The 20,400-nt window shown below is 41.6% G+C and overlaps 1 protein-coding gene across 1 annotated transcript in view; it reads right to left on the minus strand.

Annotated features, from left to right (window-relative positions):
- Positions 1 to 9,307: 9,307 nt before the first annotated feature.
- The window catches only part of CACNG5 (calcium voltage-gated channel auxiliary subunit gamma 5), a 438,933-nt gene continuing 427,840 nt past the window's right edge, over positions 9,308 to 20,400 (minus strand). The window contains exon 6 of the mRNA XM_086928775.1: positions 9,308 to 9,983. Coding sequence (XP_086784901.1) covers positions 9,726 to 9,983 — 258 coding nt within the window. The 3' untranslated portion in view covers positions 9,308 to 9,725. The remainder of the gene's footprint in view (positions 9,984 to 20,400) is intronic.

A 20,400-nucleotide genomic window follows, 5' to 3' on the forward strand; every position in this document is an offset into this window, starting at 1 on the left:
AACTGTGTTTAACATTGTTTGCGATTCCCAATGGGGTTGCTAATTGTGAAGCTCATGAATAATAATGAGCCTCTCGAAATTTGTAAGCCCAATGGGAATGACAGGCCCTCCCGGGTATGGTGGCCTGCTGGGCTCAGCAGACCAACATGCCTGGGACTGCTTTTAAATAAAGCTGTTTAAAAAAAAAATGCATCCCGTTTTCCTTAAAGGAAAACGGGATGCATTTAAAAAAAAAATGAAACTATTTTGTTTCATTTTTTAAGGGCAGGTAGTGGTCCCTGGGACCATTGCCGGCCCTTAAAAAATATTTTTAGAGACAGTCACAAAGTAGAAGAGGTCCCCTAGGGAGCCCTTTAAAATTGTGACTGCATTACCACCCTCTTGAAGAGGGTGGTAACTTGCGGGTTTTATGCGACCGCAATTACGGTCACAAAACATTCATACATTGCTTTGCGGACGCAAGTAGGAAGGGAACACCCCTTCCTAATAGTGACTTGCAATTCCTAAATAGCGAGTCGCAAATAAATTGCGACTCGCTACTCAGGAATTGAACATGGCCCTGGGACATTTTGCATGCACAAACGGGTCGCACACCTGTTTGCGCTTGCCATTTAGGGTAGTGCATCTGGCCCTAAATGACATATTCTTACATCAAGGGTGTGTAAATGTACTTCTTCCAAAGACCAATGGGAAGGAAATAAACTGTCTGTCTCATCTCACGAGCCTAATGTAAAACTGAAGCTACCTTAGGTAACTTAGATAGGTTAAGTCGAAGAACAACCCGGTGGACTACAACGGAAAATTGTATGCATACCAAGGCTCCTAGCTCATCAATCCTTCAAGCTGAAGTTACTGCCACAAAACACAATGCCTTCATGGTAGGAAACTAATTTGTATTTGTTTATTTAGTGCTAGAATTGACCCCGAAGGGGTATCTCTGCGCTTCAGCAGGACTGTGAAAGAATAGCAGTGCATTCAGCAGGATCAGCAATGACAGAAGAGAAAAGTTTGAAGCATTTTCCTGAACTGCTGTGTTCGGAGCATTGCCTTAAGTGTAGCAGGAGTTTATTCCATAGAAGCGGGCAGCGATAAGAGAGAGCTCTTCTACCTTGTCTGGCCCTTTTTATTCGTGGTACCACCAAAAGGTGCTTGGCACCTGAACATAGGGATTGAGGGGGAATGTAAGGCAAGACGTTTTCAGCAAGATAGTAGGGACCTAGATTGACCAGCGTCTTGTGAATGATATAGCATGTTTTAAACATAATCCTTTGGCAGATAGGGAGCCAATACAATTCCGTAAAAAGGGGTGGTGAAGGGGTCTGAGGTGGAGCATTGAGAACCAGCCGAACCGCCGTATTCTGCACCACTTGCAGTCTGTTGAGCAGGGCATCATTTGCCAAGATGAGCAGACCATTACAGTAGTCCAGGCGGCTTTGGACCATCGCCTGGACTATGGTTTTCCAAGCACAGTCAGGGAGAAGGGGGAAGACTCTGCGCAGCATACTAATAACATGGAATCAGGAGCCTGCTGTTTGAATAACATGTTCTTTCAGACTGAGATTGTGGTCAAGACGGATCCCCAGGTTTTTAACTGTAAGTTTAGGGGAAAGGAAAGGGCCCATATCCGTTGGCCACCAATCCGGTGTCCATAGGAGGGGGGCTTCTCCCAGAAGCATGATCTCAGTTTTTTCTACACTGCATTGGAGGAAGTTGTTCCGCATCCAGTGCAAAATAGCCCCCATCCTGTTTGTGAATGCCAATTGTACCGAGGATGAAAATGTATTGAATGGGAAGAGTAGCTGAGTATCAGCGGCGTATGATATGGGAATAAACCCATAAGTCCTCATAAGGTTGGCCAAGGGAGCAACATAGATGTTAAAAAGAGTAGGACTCAAACATGAGCCCTGAGGTACTCCTTTGGTCATACCCACCGGCGCCAACTGATACGAGCCCAGGTTAACAGTCTGCAAGCGATCTGACAAGAAACTGTTCATCCAAGACAGGGCAGCACCTCTCAACCCAACTTCCTCCAATGTTCTGAGCAAGACCCTATGGGAAACCGTGTCGAACGCCGCGGATAGGTCCAGCAGCACCAGAATCGTCGAATGGCCCTTATCTAGGGTCATTCTGATGTTATCCGTTACTGCGAGTAACAAAGATTCGGTGATGTATTTGGGCCTAAAACCGGACTGGGAATGAGCTAGACATCCAGACAGTTCGACATAGTTGGACAAGATAGTGTTCACATGTTTCTCCATTATCTTGCTCCAGAATGGAAGAAAAGAGATGGGACGAAGGTTAGAGAGATCTGACCATGGAATATTAGATTTCTTGCAGATGGGTCTAACCTGGGCAATCTTCCATTCCCATGGGACATTTCCCTCTGAGAGAGAGAGATTGATAATAGATTGCACCACGAGGGACAGCTGATTCTCTAAGGATGGAATAAATTTAGCTGGAATGAGATCCATAGTAGATCCAGATTTTATTCTGTGGATCAGGGTTTTAACCTCTGCTAAGGTGATGGAAGAAAAACACTCTAGCTTTTGCTGATGTATCACTTCCAAATGGTTCAAAGCCATAGGAACCCATGATGGATTATCAGCTGCTGTTATTTTCTTGTACATTAGTTCAATCTTCTGGGCAAAGTGTGAGGCAATGTTATCGCACAATTTTTGGAAGGGATTCTCCAAGCTTTCACATGTTTTCGGATTAGTTAAGGAATGGAGAATTTGATACAATATTTTTGTGGAGTTACCTGCCTGAGTCAGCTGAGACAAAAGGTGTAATTTGCGTGCTACCTTTATGTTTTTGTGGTAGATTAGGGAAGCACAATACTTTTCCCTATTGGCCTCATTGTGTGATGCGCACCATGCTCTTTCCAATTTCCTACATAGTTGCTTCTGACTCCGTAAGAGAGGCGTAAACCAGGCAGCTTGCGGACGCTTAGAACAGCTGAGAAAGGATTTGAGCGTCGCAATATGGGTAATGGCTACAATAACAGCTGAATTAAGTTTTGACAGTGCTTCCTCAGTATGGTCTGATACAAGGAAATGCAGCTTCATAAATCTACTTTGAAAAATTTCTGCTGACACGTTCTGCCACTGTCTCCGCAGATACGGTACAGCTTGATGAGGAATTTTAGGTTTTTAAGGTAATGGATGTCAAATTCGATGACTGAGTGATCTGACCAGGGGAGTTGTTGAGGAGGTTTACACTTTATCTTACAAGAATTAGAAAAAAGAATATCTAAAGTGTGGCCCGCTATGTGAGTCGGACCCTCATTAAGCTGACACAAGCCTAGGAGGGATAGGTCCGCCAGAAAGGTCTTGACGTCAGGTTTAGAGTGGCATTCGCTATGTACATTGAAATCTCCTAATAATAGGAAATTACTTCCCCCTTTTAAATGAGGAGCAAGACATTCCACAGTTGTAAGGAGAAGTCCAAAAGTGGTCCTGGAGGATGAGACGATAGACCAGTGCCCCTTTCCAGCCATCCTGCTGGGGCTGATAGATTCTAAAGATCAGCATCTCTACAGTTGCATCGCTGCATTGATCTATGACCAAGATGTTTATGCCGTCTTTGTGTACAATAGCTAAGCCCCCCCCCCCAGTTTGTATAGGCCTATCTAATCAAATCATTTTGTATCCCTCTGGTATGCCTAAAGTTATAGCGGGGACCATGTGGGGCTTCATCCAGGTTCCAGTGAAAAAGCCAATCTCTGGTTGGGCGGAGACCACAAGGTCCCAGACTGTGATTGCATGTTTTGGCAGGAACCTGACATTACACAGCATATTTTTCCATACTAATGTCAGTGGAGCCTAAATGCTCACAAGGATGTGCTTGTAAAGCCAACATTACAAGGGGCAAAGTCGAAGGACTAGGGAATAAAATGAAAGGCAGGACAAGGAAAAGCTTTATAAAAGGCAAGAGGCCAAAATGCCTCCCCAAAGCTCCTGAAAGGCCTTATTTACAGCTCATGGGGTCCTCAATTAAAAGACAATAAGATTCAAATGACTAGCATCCCACACTAACGGCAAATTAAATGGAAAATAAATGTTAGTGCAGTGGAGAGACTGAATGACCAGTACATCATTTCAGTAATGCTCCCCAATGCCAAACATAGGACATTAATGTTGAAGGTTTACATGATTTTTGAACAACTCACCTAGAGGAATGTGCTTGAAGTCTCCTCATTTCACCTTGCAAACTAAAAGTAAAATCTCTTTTAAATTAAATTCCCCATGGGATGGATGGGAGGAGGAATAGATGATAAACGCCAAAGAGGTTGAACTACTAGCGATTGCAACAGAGGAAGCTATATTTGGGACATTAAAATGTTACTACCACAGTTAATTCCCCCATCTACATAACAAATCCAAGACAAGCATACAGAGGCTTCTGAGACCACTCTACTACTAAGGCCTCCAACATCAAGCACATCTAATGGATATCTGCAACCGAAGGATGGAGAAATAGTGTTGTCCTGAGGAGTAAACAGATCCAGAGCTGGAGTCCCAAATCTCTTGTAAATCTCCTGACAGATGGCTCAAGTAAGTCATGGAAAGTTCTTGGAAGAATGGGAAGACTGTTTAACTTGTCTATATAGATATTGTCCAATCCCCTGATATGAAGTTCGCTTAAAGTAAACAGTTGATATTCAATATACCACACTAACAGGTAATCTTCAGTTGTCTGGATCTCAAACCTTCCTGATGATTCACTGTCGACATATTGTTTGACCTCACTGGTATAAGATTACCCTGAACGAGATGCTTGAAACATCTTAACGACATGAAAGCTGCAAATATTCCCCATCAGTATGAAGAAAGAAGATTTTCCATAAGAGATCCTGGATTGACATTTTCCCAAGAATGGCCCCACCTCCAACCTGGAGAGCTGATATCCAATTGTTCTCACCATAGGAAAGAGTTGATGAAGAGGAAGACCGTGGAGAGGGCTCTTCAAAACCAGCCAATAGAGGAGGCTGTAATCTTTGATGATATTGGAATTAGGAAGCTGAAGTTCTGGAAGACCTGAAATCAATATGTGTGAACATGTAGTAACAGTTGATGAATTTACAGTAGAACACACAGAGCACCAAGGGTCACTGAATTTCCAACCACATCCTTGCTGGTGCTGACTGAAGAAACAGCAGAGCTCATAGAAGCCACTGTAGTTTCAAGGCTGGACTGTTCCCACAAGGAACAGGGCCAAGGCTGATTTGCATATGGCTGGGTCCAAACTGGGGTGGTGTGGTGAGCAAAAGAATGATGGATTAAACCCAGATCCTTGTGACTGGGTGGAACGTTTGCATTGTCCAGAATTCCGTCCATCAATTGTTTCTTTTGCATATGTCACCCTAAGTAGGAAGGCTATGCCCAGACGTGGATCCCGTGCTCACTATAGCACTGGATTCAAGCTAGCCTGGCTGATGGTGATTCCCTGAAACCTGTACCAGGGTGCTTGTTTCCGGTCCAGGGAGTCCATGGCTTGGCACTTCGGGCTGGTCTGTTCCCAGAAGGAACAGGGTCAAGACTGATTTGCATATGACTGGGTCCAAACTGGTGTGGTGTGGTGAGTAAAAGAATAGTGGATTAAACCCAGATCATTGTGACTGAGGTGAATGTTTGCATTGTCCAGCATTCAGTCCATCAACTGTTTTTTTTGCAACTGTAATTTCAAGCCCTGGGTTCTGGGAGGATCTTATATCCAAGCCTGTTCCAAAACAAGGTCCTATGAACAACAAGTCATGGGATGCATCATTTGGCATTCTGGAACGGGAGAACAGTGAGCTGCTTGAGGCAAGCAGACACTGTTTCCAGCTCCTCCAGTGTCTGGATTTTTAACTGATCACAGAGGAGCCCATCATTTAGGTAACGGTAAACCAGCCCTGAAGATACAGAAGGCTCACCAGTGTAGCAACTGCCTTTATGAAGGCTTGTGGGATGAGTAAAGATCAAACAATAGAACTTGAAACTGGATATGAATCCCTTGCACACAATATATCAGGAAAAGCTGATGCTTGCAAGCAGTTGAAATGGGAAAGCATGTGTCCATTAAGTCTATCATTACTATGTTGTCCCCTTCTGAAATCAGAGGAATAATTTTCAGCAAGGTCTTCATTTTGAAAGGTACCGCCTTCACCTAGGGGTTGACATACTCAGCTCCATCATCAACCTGAAGCCTCCTGAATCCTATAATAAACTCCCAGACCTCTCAGACCTCTCCCTGGATGCCCCTGTGTAATGCTGCTCTCTTTACTGGACAAACTGGCCAAGGAATCATCTTGACTCTTGAGTCTAGAGGAAGAGACGGCAATTCAAACTGAAAGCCTTTGTTGATAATTTGAAGAATCGATGAGTGTGAAGTAGATCTTTCTCATGCCTACAGAATGTGACAAATTAGCACTTAAACTGGTAACTCAGGACCAGACTCAGTGTTATCAGGACCGCTGTTGTTTTCGTGGTGAACCTGTTTTTGAGAATAGCGATGAGAGACCCCTTTCACATATTGCTACTGGGAATTCAAATGCTCAATTCTTGCTGCTGCTTCCTAGAAGGCTGACAAAAGGAATTCACTGGAGGTGTCTACTGAATCAGTGCCTGTGGTGAGAGTAGTAGTTGACATGTGCCTCGCAACTGGTGGAAGGCTGATCGTACTCCACATCTTTGGACATCTCATCTAAAAAGTTAAATGAAATCTATTTTAGTTACAATCAAAACATTCATTAATATATTTTCATTACTTTATGCATTCATTGTCAAAATCTAATACAACTACCTACATCACAGATGGATACACAGACATGCATTTACAAAGTATAATGAACACGCATTCTGAAGGTTATGAAAGGGTAAACCTGTATACATTTCTTCCTAAAAATATTCACACACATAAATCATTCAGGAATATGTATTTTCTCATTTTAGGCATGTGAGACTGTTCACCCCCTAAATCGAACCATAGTTCTGATCACTTAAAATGCTTTGACATAGTATTAACTTTAATCTAGAAACCTTCATACACAACGGTTTAAATTTCTGCAGGGTGCACTTGACACTATAAATGCTAATAAATCTACAAGTTACATCCTATATAAAATGTAAGGGCAAGGCCATATACTCTAAAAAACATGTTATGATTCCCATGGCATTATAAGAAGCATGAGTTTCAAAGGTGGCCTTATGTTACGCACTGCCCCACATCCCAGCCCTCAGTTTGTTCAGATGCATTTTGGTAAATGTAGTGCATGGTAACACTTACTTCAGAAAAAGACTTTCGTTTTCACGGTTGTTAGTGCAGCCAGTGCTGTGTATCTCTAGTCACGTGTTTCCGGATTGTTGTCGGTTCTCATTATAGAGTAACAACTTATTTTAAAGGTGCTGGAAATGCTGCTCATAGTTTTCTCAGGTCTCTGTACCACTAACTGGGTGCATGTGCATCTACCAGAGATCGTCAGCTCATTAACTCAAAGGAGCATTATCAAACGAAGAAGGAAGTGAGTTCAATGCCTCACAACCCAGCACTCGGTTCACTTGGTAAATGATAAATGCAGTGCATGGTAGCACTTACTTCACTAAAAGTCTTTTTATTTTTCTTTATTGTTGGTGCATCCAGTGCTGTGTATCTCTAGACATGTGTTTCAAGATTGTTGTCCTTCTTAGAAAAGAGTAAAACATGTTTTAGCAGTCCTGGAAATGCGGCTCACAGTTCTTCCATGTATCTGTACCACTCAATACTGTTGTATAACTGGATCTTCATCTGCGGACCCTCTTTGATGCCATATACTCCCTTATATCTCTTTGATGACATTGGGGGCCTGATGTACAAAGTGAATTAGTGTTTGAAAATCCTGAATTACAGGTTCTGCTACTGTGCATACCGAATCACAATTTGTAAGAGAAATGTTATTGGCGTTACTACCAGGTTGTGAATTGGTAAGCAACAGGGCCTGGCTGGGGAACCAAAAGCAGCCCTGGCAAAAATGCTCAAGTTAGCTCCCTCCCGTCTCCTTGCACAGTTTCTCTCCCTCTTTCCATCCATCCGCTCATTCTCTTCTCTTCCCCTCTCTTCTCTTCTCCGTTCCTCTCCTTCCCTCTCCTCTGTCTCTGATCGCTTTTGCTCTAGCTTCCCCTCCAGCGATCTTTCCTCCTTCTACCTGCTGCAATTAGATGCAAGGAACTGGGGAAAGTGACAGAGGAACCCGGAGCTCACCTGGTCATTCAAATGCTGTCTTCTAGGAATCCAGCCCACTGAGAACAGGCCCAGTGGAATAAAACATCAGTCCGGTCCTGGTAAGGTATGTATCAATGGTTTGCGACTGCAATCTCCGTCTCATGTTACCAACTCCCAAGTTGGGGCAGTAACTTATTCACAAATGAGGAAAGGCTCCCCTGGTGTGCTAGCTTCAGGGAAAGTGGCCCATTGGACCACTGCCTGCTTTCACTGACGTTTTCCAAAATGGAAAACGTTTTTTTCTTTTTAAAGCAGTCTGGGTTCCTTCAAGGAACGCTGGCTGCTTTAAAAAAAATGTTTTTGGGTTTGGGAAATGAACCACAATGATGGTGGTCATCAGTCCCATGACACCACTATCGCTGTGATTGCAGGCAGGGAGTTTCAAATTGTGACCTGCCTAATTACGATTAATTAGGCAGGTAATTCTGCAACTCTTTGTAATTCTGTAGTTGATGAACCTGTCGGTTTGCAAAATCAGACTATATTCTCAATAGGTCAGCGTGCAATTTGTGACCACTTTTAGCAAATGTAATCGTTTTTCATCAGGCCCCTGTCCTCATTTTTTCCTTCAATTGTCATTTACATGCTTCTCTATGATATCATATCATCTTCTGAGTCTACTCAGTGCAACATCTCTCTTTTTTCATACCTTTCAATGTTTCTTTGAATCCTTCTCTATGATGTCTTATCTTATCCTTATATAGTCCTCCCTATCACACCAAAGCTTCAAGAATTCTGCAAATTCGATCGTCTCACATATAATGTGTGTCAAAATCTATTCATTATTAACCTGATTCCACATAAAAGTAGCTGCAGTTGCGGAGTCTGTTCTCATGTGATATGCTGTCCTCCTGTAGAATTGGCCAATGAAAACATTTAAACTTAAGTGTCAGATGGGAAATTATGAGAAAAGGTAAATTTCCAAGGAACAATAAAATGCCACTGAGACTTTATAATGCAAGATAAAATGCGAAAATCAACAGAGGACTTGAACACATGTACGTTTTACAATATTTTACATATATGTATTCAAATAACTTACATATGTAGTGACTTTATTATCCATCTACCTTATTTACAATTCGCCTGGAAGTCGTGTTCCCAATGATAGCGTTAACAGTGAAAGACTGCCGCTGCTAGACTATCATGGCCTATTCCAAGATAAGGTGATGATTATACTCTTTATTCTGCCATCATTTTTTAAAAAACGGTACTCTACTTGGCTAAGGAATGTACGGTACAAGAATTTGGCCTAACATACAAAATGTCCATTGGCTACAAGGATACACGTGACTAAGTGGTTCTCCAATATCAATCTATAATAGTTGAGCTGGAGATACAGTACAAGGATAATCACTAGGAAAATAATTGGATTTCTAAGGCATGGCTAAAATACATGATTGTCCTGTTTTAGTGGTCTTAGGAATGATAAGCTTCAGCATTTGAAGAAGAAGTGTTGGCAATTCGAAAAAACAGCCCAGGTTGGTTCAACAGGGAGATGAGGACATCTGATCATACTCTGGACATTTGAGCAGCGCGGGGTAATTTGAATTCATCTGGAGTGAGGCTTCACTGGAGATATCTGAAGGGCTGCGGCCTCGAACCCAAGCATCAGGGTGTAGGAACTGGCCTGAGTAATCTGAGCAGTTGCTGAGCCGGGGACGGTAGAAGCCAGGGTGTGGTCGATAGATCTCTTCGGCTGTGTATCTTTTCATAAACAGATACACAGACATGACACCAGCACTCTGAAAGGGAGAGCGACATCGAATTGTTAATGAAAATTGAAACATTTATGAGACAATTCTCCTCTGGATTAGATTTCAAAGATTTATGGATTCAGCAGCCCCACATTTAACTGAAAAACATTCACTATTTTTATTAGTCAATGGTCCTCTAAAACCTTGCTATTTCCTTTGACTATGAATTAAGATTTTACTATTCATCATAGTCAAACAGGACCCTTCTTGGCAAAAATCTGACAAAGTTAATTAGCATTTCTCCTATTCTCAATAGGAACTTTGGAGCCAATGTAGAAGAACACAGTGATATGCTCATTGTTCCTGAATTTTCGCACCACAGAAAGGCATACAAAACGAATATAATGTTAGCTAAGAAATATTTAAAATACTCAGGAAGTAATTACTCTTTTTTGTAAGATATCACCACTACCCAGAGCAACATTGTGATCTTGCATGACATTAGAACGTTACTGTTTAAAAAAAAAATGCATGTTCTGGTCACCAGGAGCTAGTAGATTATATAAACTGCCCAGGTGAGGCTAATCTGAACGAGATGCTATTTAGCACCATTTTACAATTATAGGGTGGTAAAGGGCTTCAGAATTATATGCACAATAGCGTTAACACAATAATAGAAAATTAACATGCAGTTGAAACAAAGACATTATATTGAGGAAACTGTGCCTATGCTAACATTAGGTAATGTAGTCATCCTTTTCAAAATGGCTGGTGCGGTCTGCAGCCATCATTCAGCATGCAATTTCTTTTTGTTTCTGTCGCACCCTGCACATAGACTATTCATGCGCAAGCAATTTTGTAAACAATGTTTTTAAAATGTATTGTCATTTCCTCAGGTCCAGAATTATGTTTCTTTTCTTGACAGTCCTGTAGTACACTATTCTCTTGAGAGTAAATTTTTCTAAGGCCTCACTTTTTGGGACCATGATAAGATTTCATATGAGAACTTGTCCCAGTATATTAAGTAGCAACATTTGTATTAACAATGTAGGTGTCTGAAGGGAACCAGGGATGGGAAAGGCATTATGTGAAACTGTGGGATAGTGCTAAATGATGCGGTTTCAGAAACTATATTGCTCTTTCTGTAACCATATGACTTTGAATGTATTACTTCCATTGTAAAATGCATTATAAAAGAATCCCATTTCTGAGGGTATCTTCCTTGACTTTTAGGAGGCAGCAAGCACCATGTCGGTCGGACCTCTGATTTATAACTTTTATTTTTTTTAGACCTGAACTGTACCAGGGTTCTGCTTATACATTTCTTGCATTTCATTCTGAGCTTCCTTCTATTGTTCGATTTAAATGACGAATTGAGTGACTTCTAACCATTTATTTTGCTTTCTATAATGATTTAATTCTTTAATACACCTTCATGGTTCCATTTTAATTATTGTCTCATTTTCTGTTTAAAGCCTAATTTGCTCTGCAGTACAGCAGTTAATTTTGTTAAGTATCTCCAGTTCAGAAGCAACAAGCATTTAACACAGCTCTCGTTCCGTCATAAGGCACGTTAACATTGACATATTAGGGAAAAAAGCGCTATCATAGGGTGTGCTTTTTATCAACATTTCCTTTTGCAATGGTCACTGTTTCAAAAGTTAATGTTTGTATTTTATCTATTGAGTTTTTATTTACACATCTGTTGATAAAGATTTGTAACAGAATACAAATGGGCAGAAAAAGATGACTGATTCACATAGCCTATAATTTCAATTTACACTTAGAACTGAACATTTTCATAACAATTTAATAAAACATTCTCATCTACCATTAGCAGCTCTGCCGAGTATCATGCATTGCAGGTTAGAGTAACGCATATTAGTGTTAAAGACCGCATCATGGCATTAAAATGCTATGTCACGTTTTATGAAGTTAGCTCCTATCATGTTCAGCGAGATGCTGCAGATGACTGTGTTACAGTGGTCAGTGGCAGTTCTAAGCAACCAGTGCAGTCAGTGGGAGCCGGGCCCACTTCAAGGATAAAGTTGTCAAAGGTCAGTCTAACATGAAAGGCCAACTCCTTTTTGCACCCCCAAAACCGGGCATGTTATTTTGTTTCTAAAAAAAATCATGCACCAATTGTGTGAGTGAGTGTTTTCCTTTCAATAATTAGGTCTGGTATTAAGTAAGACCTTCTAATTCCACTAAAACAATATGTAGGATATACTTACTTATAGGGGCTTTCAGCCACCTCCCTTTATCCATAGATCTGTTCTCATGTCATTCACATTTTGCTTCCCTCCACTACAGCATGGGGCAGTGATTCAGCCTACTTCAGCCATTGGCTGACTTCACTATGAGTGACTGTATTTAGCCCTTTCACAAAAGGCACATCCATGCACAAGGTAGATCTCTTCAGTGCTAGTGTTTTTGTTTTTACTTTATTATTACTCTTGTGCTGCCTTTGTTTGCAGAGCTACCAGATGAGAGCACAGAGCACATTCCAACGTTATCAGTTCCTGTCTTCTGCCAATACTGTTGTAAATTCCTCTTGTATTGACCTTTGTTTATTCATCTGACTGCTGCTTTTTCACACCATACTACCAGCTCACATGAACTTTGAATATAAGTTCTCTCTTTGCAACCCAAACTGTCTGCCATTCCTTATTTCTTTCTTTCCCCTTTTTCATTCTTGCGTCCTCTTTCTTTTTTCTTTACTTGTTTCCAGCGACGGCCTGTGTAGGGCGTTCTACCGGGTGGTGATACGGGTCGGGGGTGTAAAATACGGGATACGGACGATTACAGGTAAGTAACGTAAAAAATAAATAAAACAAATTTTGTTGCGCGCCCTGCATTGCACCTACACGGGCTGTCGCTGTTTGTTTCCCTTGTTTGCCTTCCTCTTTCATTCTTTATTGTCTTTTTTCTTTCTTACCTTCTTATTTTTTACTTGCTTTCCTTCGATTTTCATTCTTTTTTTCTGTCCTTTATTTTTTTTTATTCTTTCTTTCTCACCTTCTTTCCCAAAGGCAACAGACTCACAGCCAATGCCAGGCTGATTGCCTTTTTTAAGTCTGTGTTAGCTAAGATCTTTTGATTTTACTAAAATTATATATATATATATATATATATATATATATATATATATATATATATATATATATATATATCAAAGTAACCACAACTAACTACATGTCCCACTACATGTCCCACAATGCACTAAGTAACTACAATCACTTAAATATTGAAAGTGAAGTAGGACAATTGTTTATGCCGCCGTGAAAAGGAACCAGAAGGTTCGAAACGCGTAGGCTTGTACATTTGCACTGAATAAATCAAAACTTTATGACTAACGGAGTGCTGGAATATTTCATTGTGAGGAATGCAAACACGGAGCCCTGTCCTGGCTCCGACTCCAGCACCGACCAGCTAAGCGCTCCCTCTGCGACAGGACGATTAGTGTTGAGGGAATATATATATATATATATATATATATATATATATATATATATATATATATATATATATATATATAACAAAGTAACCTGTAGGGGTTTTGAGGCAGGCTTCGTCCATTAGTCTATGGCTCTATCATTCACAATTATCTTCTACCCACTCCAGCATGCATTAAGGGGTAATGTGTCAGCTGACTTCAGTCATTCCTGACTTTGCTGTGAGTTTAGGCTTGCCTCCCTTTCACAAGAAGAATATCAACACACAAAGTAGTTCCTTTCAGTGCCAGGGAGTACTAATGCCAACGTGTGCTTTTTTGTGATAAAGGCAACATTTTTGCCTTTATCCAATGTTTTTTGTTTAGATTGATGAGGGCCTGGCAGCATCCTGAACAATAAAGTTTTGAAAAGTCCATGACAAAATAATACAAGAGTAGCCAATAGGCTGGAGGCCGAATATTTGACAGAATATCGATGGACAGAAAATCGAAGTACAAAAATATCGACTCAAAAATATCGATGTCAAAAATTTCGTTTTTTTAATGTGTTAATAATAATGTAGGATTAAGTAAATAAATACATAAAATTAAAAGAAAAATAGTTAAAAATATTAAAACATATTTTAAAACAATAACTAATACATACAAGTTTAAAATAAATTAAACGTATACATATAAATTTATAAATATACTTACTCCACAGAGTGCAACATTAGGGAAAGCGTTGGATAGCGTAGGGGTAAAGATTACTATTCCCACTCCAGAGAGTGCAACAGTAGGGAAAGAGCTGGATAGCATAGAGGTAAACATTCCTATTCACACTCCAGAGAGTGCAACAGTAGGGAAAGCGTTGGATAGCGTAGGGGTAAAAATTACTATTCACACTCTAGAGAGTGCAACAGTAGGGAAAGCGTTGGATAGCGTAGGTATTAAAAATAACATACTTATCAATCAAATACATTTTGGAATTAAATGATTGATTTGATTGATTGATTTGATTATGGGTTTTATAGAGCGCACAGCTACCCTAGGGCATCCCGGCACTGGTAACTATCATCCTGGAGAGTGTGCGATCAAGGGGGGAAGTGCTCAGGGGAAGAGGAGGGTCTTCAGTTTTTTCCTAAATCTAAGGTGGTTTTGTTCTTGCCTCAGGGAGAGTGGGAGGGCATTCCACAGTCTCGGAGCATTGTACGAGAACAAGCGGCCACCTGTTCTGGCCTTTCTAATTCTGGGGACTTTTGCAAGGGAAAGGGAATTAGATCTGAGTTGTCTAATTGATTGTTGGAAGGACACAAGAGGTCTAAGAATAGGGGGGCCTTCGTTGTGCAGTATTTTATGTGCCATGCACAGGGTCTTAAAGTTGACCCGCTCTTTGACTGGCAGCCAGTGCAAATTTTTAAGGGCCGGCTTGGCAGAGGTCCTTGCTGCAGTTCCTGTTAGTATTCTTGCCGCCGCGTTTTGTGAACATTGGAGTCTGTGGAATACAGAGGCTGGGGCCCCCAGATAAAGGACATTCCCGTAGTCCAGTCTGGAGTTCACCAGCCCGTGCATCAAGAGCTTCCTGGATTGAGGGGGGAGTAGATGGAGAATCTTTCGTGCCATCTTCATAAGGCCGAAGCACGTTCCCGTGGTTTTCCTCGCTTGTGTTTTAAAGCTGAGGTCCTGGTCCAACCATATCCCCAGGTTTTTCACTTCGGATTTTGGGGATGGAGGGGATCCCATACATGGTGGCCAGGGAAGGGGGGTGGGTATTTTGTTAGGATTTCCCAGAAGAAGTATTTCAGATTTTTCCCCATTCAGTTTTAACCGGGATTCGCACATCCATTGGTAAACTTTTTCCAGGCAGCTGGACAGATTGGAGAGGGCGTTGTCAGGTTGGTTGAGGGACACGATGAGCTGGGTGTCATCGGCGTACATTATTGATTTGATCCCAAAAGGTTTAACAACATCCTCGAGAGGAGCCATGTACACATTAAAAAGTGTGGGGCTCAGGGAGGAGCCCTGAGGCACCCCACACTTGAGTGCATGAGCCCTGGAGATGGAGTGTCCGTCAGTCACTTGAAAAGACCTGTCCTCCAAGAAGGATGAGATCCAGGCCAAGGCAGAGTCTGCCACTCCCAGCAGCCCGAGACGGTGGACAAGGGTTGCGTGGTCCACCGTGTCGAAGGCGGCACTCAGGTCGAGGAGGATCACTGCCACCGATCCTCCTCCGTCCAGTATGCCCCTCGCTTCTTCGACCACGGCTAACAGGGCGGTATCCGTCCCTTGTCCAGGTCTAAAGCCAGTCTGGGTTGGGCGGAGAAGATGATTGGACTCTAAGAACTCGGAAAGGTGTTGATTTGCCACTCTCTTGGCGATTTTGCCAATTGCCGGTAGCAGAGAGATAGGTCTGAAGTTTGATGGGTCGGAAGGGTCGAGGTGTGGTTTTTTTATAAGAGCCTTTACCGTGGCTTTTTTCCAGTTTACTGGGACTGTGCCAGTTTCGAAGGAGGCATTGATCAGGTTAGTGAGAGGGGGGGCTATGGTAGAAGCAACTTGTTTAAGTTTACTGAACGGGGCTGGGTCAGATGGGGCGCCGCTTTTGACTTTGTGCAAGACACTAAGGAACGTTTCGGTAGTAATTTGAGGGAAAGAAAGCAGCCTTGGGGCATCTTGGGAGGCCGGGAGGAAAGAGTCTTTTAGTGCAGTTGTCGCAGGCGGGAGGGAGTTCAGGATTTTTTCGATTTTTTTTGAGAAAAAATCGGCCATCTGGTTGCATTTTGCGCCATCCAGGTCAGGAGGGGGTGGAGGTTCCTGTATTTTGGAAAGGAGTTTGACTATCCGGTAAGTCTCTTTTGCGGAGTTGGTTGCGGCTAGTATTTGATCCTCGAAGTAGGAGGCTTGAGCCGTTTTAAGTGCATTTTTGTAGAACCTGATGTGGGCTTTGTAGCCACTTCTGTCGTCCGAGTGCCAGTTCTTTCTCCATTGGCGTACCAGCCTTTTACCTTTCCGTCTTAGTTCCCGTAGTTCCTCGGTGAACCACGGTAGTTTGGAGGATTTCCTATTAGTAGGAAGGGCTTTAAGTGGCAGGACTGTGTCGAGAGAGTTAGTGACCCATTTATGTAATTGAATTTCAGCTTTGGAGGGGTCGGGGTCGACTGTGGGCAGTGTGGAGAGCAGCGAGCGCTCCCATAGGGTAGTATCTAGTTTTTTCCATGGCCGTGACGGGGCCCGGGGGCAAGGATTATCCGAGATTTTCTTTGGAAGTTGGAGTATGAGAGGGACCAAAAAGTGGTCGGACCAGGGGAGAGGGAGAGGGGTTTGAGCGGACAGTTTGGAGAGATTAGAGAAGATGGGATCTAGCAAGTGTCCTTTCAGGCGGGTGGGATCGTTGCTAAGTAGTTGTAAGTTTTAAATAAAAAAATTAACAATGAATAAAATAAAAACTACAAATATATCAAAACTAATAATTACTATAATAATATTAAATACTTCTCACCCTATTCCCCAATAAACACACAACACACTCCACATACAATTTAAATTTTTTAAATTTTTTTTTAATAAATCAATTAATAAAAATTAATTAGCAATTAATACTTAATGAACAATAAATTAATTGTCAATACCAATAAATAATTTTTATTAAGAATTCATAATAATCAATTAATAATCAATTAACAAAACATTAATTATAAGTACCCAAGATTTTTTATCAATTACTTAACCCCTTCCATGCTCATGACGAGCTCAGCTCGTCATGAGGCACGGTTGAGCTGTGCTGATGACGAGCTGAGCTCGTCATGAACAATGAGATTTACAGATAGCCCAGCACCAGGGGGGGGGGAAACCTCTAGCAGCCAAGGTGTTAATTACAAAGAAATTACTTCCCGCCTTTTCCCCCTGAAAACAAACAAACATCTCCAATAATAAATTAATACAAATAATATATTTATCAATTAAAAATAATTAATTAACAATTAATAATTAATTAGCACTAAATTATTTATTAATAGCAATAATTAAAAATGAGTAATTAATTAATTAAAATTAAATTACTTCTCACCCTATTCCCCTATAAACCCATAACCCACTACAGAACTAAAACACAAAATGGTATTAAAAATAATTAATAATTCCTAAAAATTATTATTTAATTTACTACTAGCAGCCCGCCCCAGCGTTGCCTGGGGCAGAAAGGGGCTGGGGGCAGTACACCGCCCGACCCCCTCCCACACCGACTCCCTCCCGCCCCAACTCACTCGTGCCCCCCTCCCGCCCAGACTCACTCGCGCCCCCCTCCTGCCCAGACTCACTCGTGCCCCCTTCCCGCCCCAACATTTTCATTTACTGCTGCCTCCTTCTTTCCTCCCCCTGCATCACAGTCTCACTTTCCCTTTCCTTACCTGTGCCGCCGCTCCTCACTGCACAGCCGCTCGTCACTGCACCGCCCTCCTCCTTCGTCGTCATCATGCACGTTGCATCGCGGCCAGCGCTAGGTCCCGGCCGGCGCTACTTTCAGGGGACTACTATGTTTACAAACGTAATTTTTTAAATTTACTTTTTTTTTAAATGTATATAGCCTATGTCCATCTACACACCCTGACATTTTCATAGATGTATCGGGTGTGTAGATTGGCGCTGTGGTTCCCGAGTTTACCTGGCCAAAAGGTGCAAGTTCTCTATTTATAATAGTAGTATAGATAATTAAAATACTTCCCACCCTATTCCCCTATAAACCCACAATCCGCTACGGTACTAAAAAAGAAAAAAAAATGTATACATATATTTAAAAAAACAGTACAATAATTAAAAAAAATAGAACACATACATATAAAATACATACTAAAATACATATCACTAACATAAATATTGATATTATTAACATTGATAATTTACTATCGATATTACTGACATCAATAAGTTCGATATTCTGGTTGTCGATATTCTTGATGTCGATATTCTGTCCCTGCGATATTTAAAACTCAATATAAATGTACTTCGATATTTTGACTGTTCACCCTGGCGGCCAACGCCAGACCTAATGGCTTTGCCAATGCTTGTTTAACTTAGCTAACTGGCTTCCCAAGTGCAGTGGAACATATATTTGCAGAATTAAGGTGCCTGAGAACTTAGGATGGAAGGAAGGGTTTTTGTATCAGCTTGAAAGTGAGGTCTCTTAATCTAGTAACTTAGCCAATGTGCCATGGAAACCTAGATCAAGGGAAGAAATTGGCTCATTGGCTCATTGGCCGGTGTTTGAACTGTCAAATACAACAATAATCAGGTTTGGTGAACCCTTCAGGCCTCTGGATCCTGGCGCTACTGCATCTGCTGCACCAATGAAAGCTACATCTTTCTTTTAATAGATCACTTTTACTCTCCTCTCCCTCTTCGTGGCAAACAGATACACTTTTTGTTTGCTGTTTTTTTGTAGCAAGCTTGACCCAATCACATTACAGTGCTTTATATGACATATGATAACAATACACAAGGTGAGATATAATATTTATATATTTTTAAGTTGCAGGAAGAAGTGATTTGCCCAAAAGCACAGGATTTTGAGCTGCCTTCGTGGCTCGAAGCTGGTTCCCCAATTTTAAGGTCAGCAACTTTGGCCAATAGGCCACATCTCCTCCCCTGAACTGAATAACTCTAATAATAACAGCTGTAATACCAAATTCCTCACCGTCATGTAAATAAGAAGCCGTGAACGTAAGGGTTTATGCAGTCCTTTTGCTCTAGGCCTTCAAGCCTATGCAAGAGGGCCTCGTCGGCTATCTCATGAATTTCCTTTTGTCTGCTCTAGTGTGGCACATATACAATTAGGAATGCGCACTTTGTTAGAAATCATAGGATAACATGTTTATTATTTCTGACCACCTGCACGTCTGGTACTCCTATCACCCTTCAAATGAATTTCTGTGAATCTAATTGGCTGCTCCATTGGCATCAATTGGGTCACTGACTTGCTTTAGTAGAAATCAGTATCTTGTAAGTTTGTGTTCGAATTTCAAAGGGTTTACAGCAGTTTCAAGGCCTTTGTGTGTTTATTAGGGGGTTGTAGGCTGTTCAGGCATGCAGCATTTATCCACTTAGAAGCCTTCTGTGTAATCGCAGGGCCTATGACTTTCCATGGGAATGCTGGTGCTTCAATAGAGACCTGACAGGCTTATGAGGAGTAGTGACAGCGTAACGTAACTCCTCGACACAGCGGATGGAAGGGCACATGGCATGCTCATGTACTCGAAGAAGTGCAGTGCGATAAGTTGACTAGCTTATCCCAGAAGTATTTGATAGATGAAGTGACAACATAAGATTGGCTGGAGTGTCTGTGGACCATTTGAGAAGAACGCTGTTAAGACTAATCCTTAGAGACACTGGGAAAGTTAGTTCAGAGTTGAGCAAGAGACAGCCAGAATCAGACGAGAGAGGGCTGACGTCAGGAGACAGGGAGCATGTCTGTCAGTTGATAGAAGAGCGCCAGATAGAAGTATGATGTCACAGAATTTTACTTCACAGGTTTGGAAGCTGAGAATAAAATTAAATCTTAGGGAGTGAAAAGGTAGCTCTCATTTGTGATGGGAATATTTTGAAATGAGCAGAAATACACTTTTAAACCATTGCTAGATTGTGCTTTAATCCATGCTTTCGTCTTGAAAAGTATTTCTTGCAAATGATTTTTTTCACTTTAAAGCCAGTTTTTAAGATGGGTATATAACTATAGTAGTAGGCAATGAAGTGGCACTTCCCTCCTGATTCCACGAATGTAGATGTTACTATGTCAGTAAACTGTGAGGGCTGTGAAACTGTTGGTTATCAATCACTCCTTATATTTTTCCACTGGGCATATTTTCCAGATTATAGGGATTAAAGAGGCAAGTGTGCTGCGTAATAGTTAGGCTGGAAGACAGGTGCATGCTGTGAACAGGAAAGAGTAAAGTCACATCAAGAAGACCAACCCAAGGATTGAGTTCACAGAAGGTGGACTTTTTGTACCCCACCCCCATTCCATACCCTGTGAGATAATGG

The sequence above is a fragment of the Lissotriton vulgaris genome, chromosome 7, assembly GCF_964263255.1.
Source record: "Lissotriton vulgaris chromosome 7, aLisVul1.2, whole genome shotgun sequence".
NCBI lineage: Eukaryota > Metazoa > Chordata > Amphibia > Caudata > Salamandridae > Lissotriton > Lissotriton vulgaris.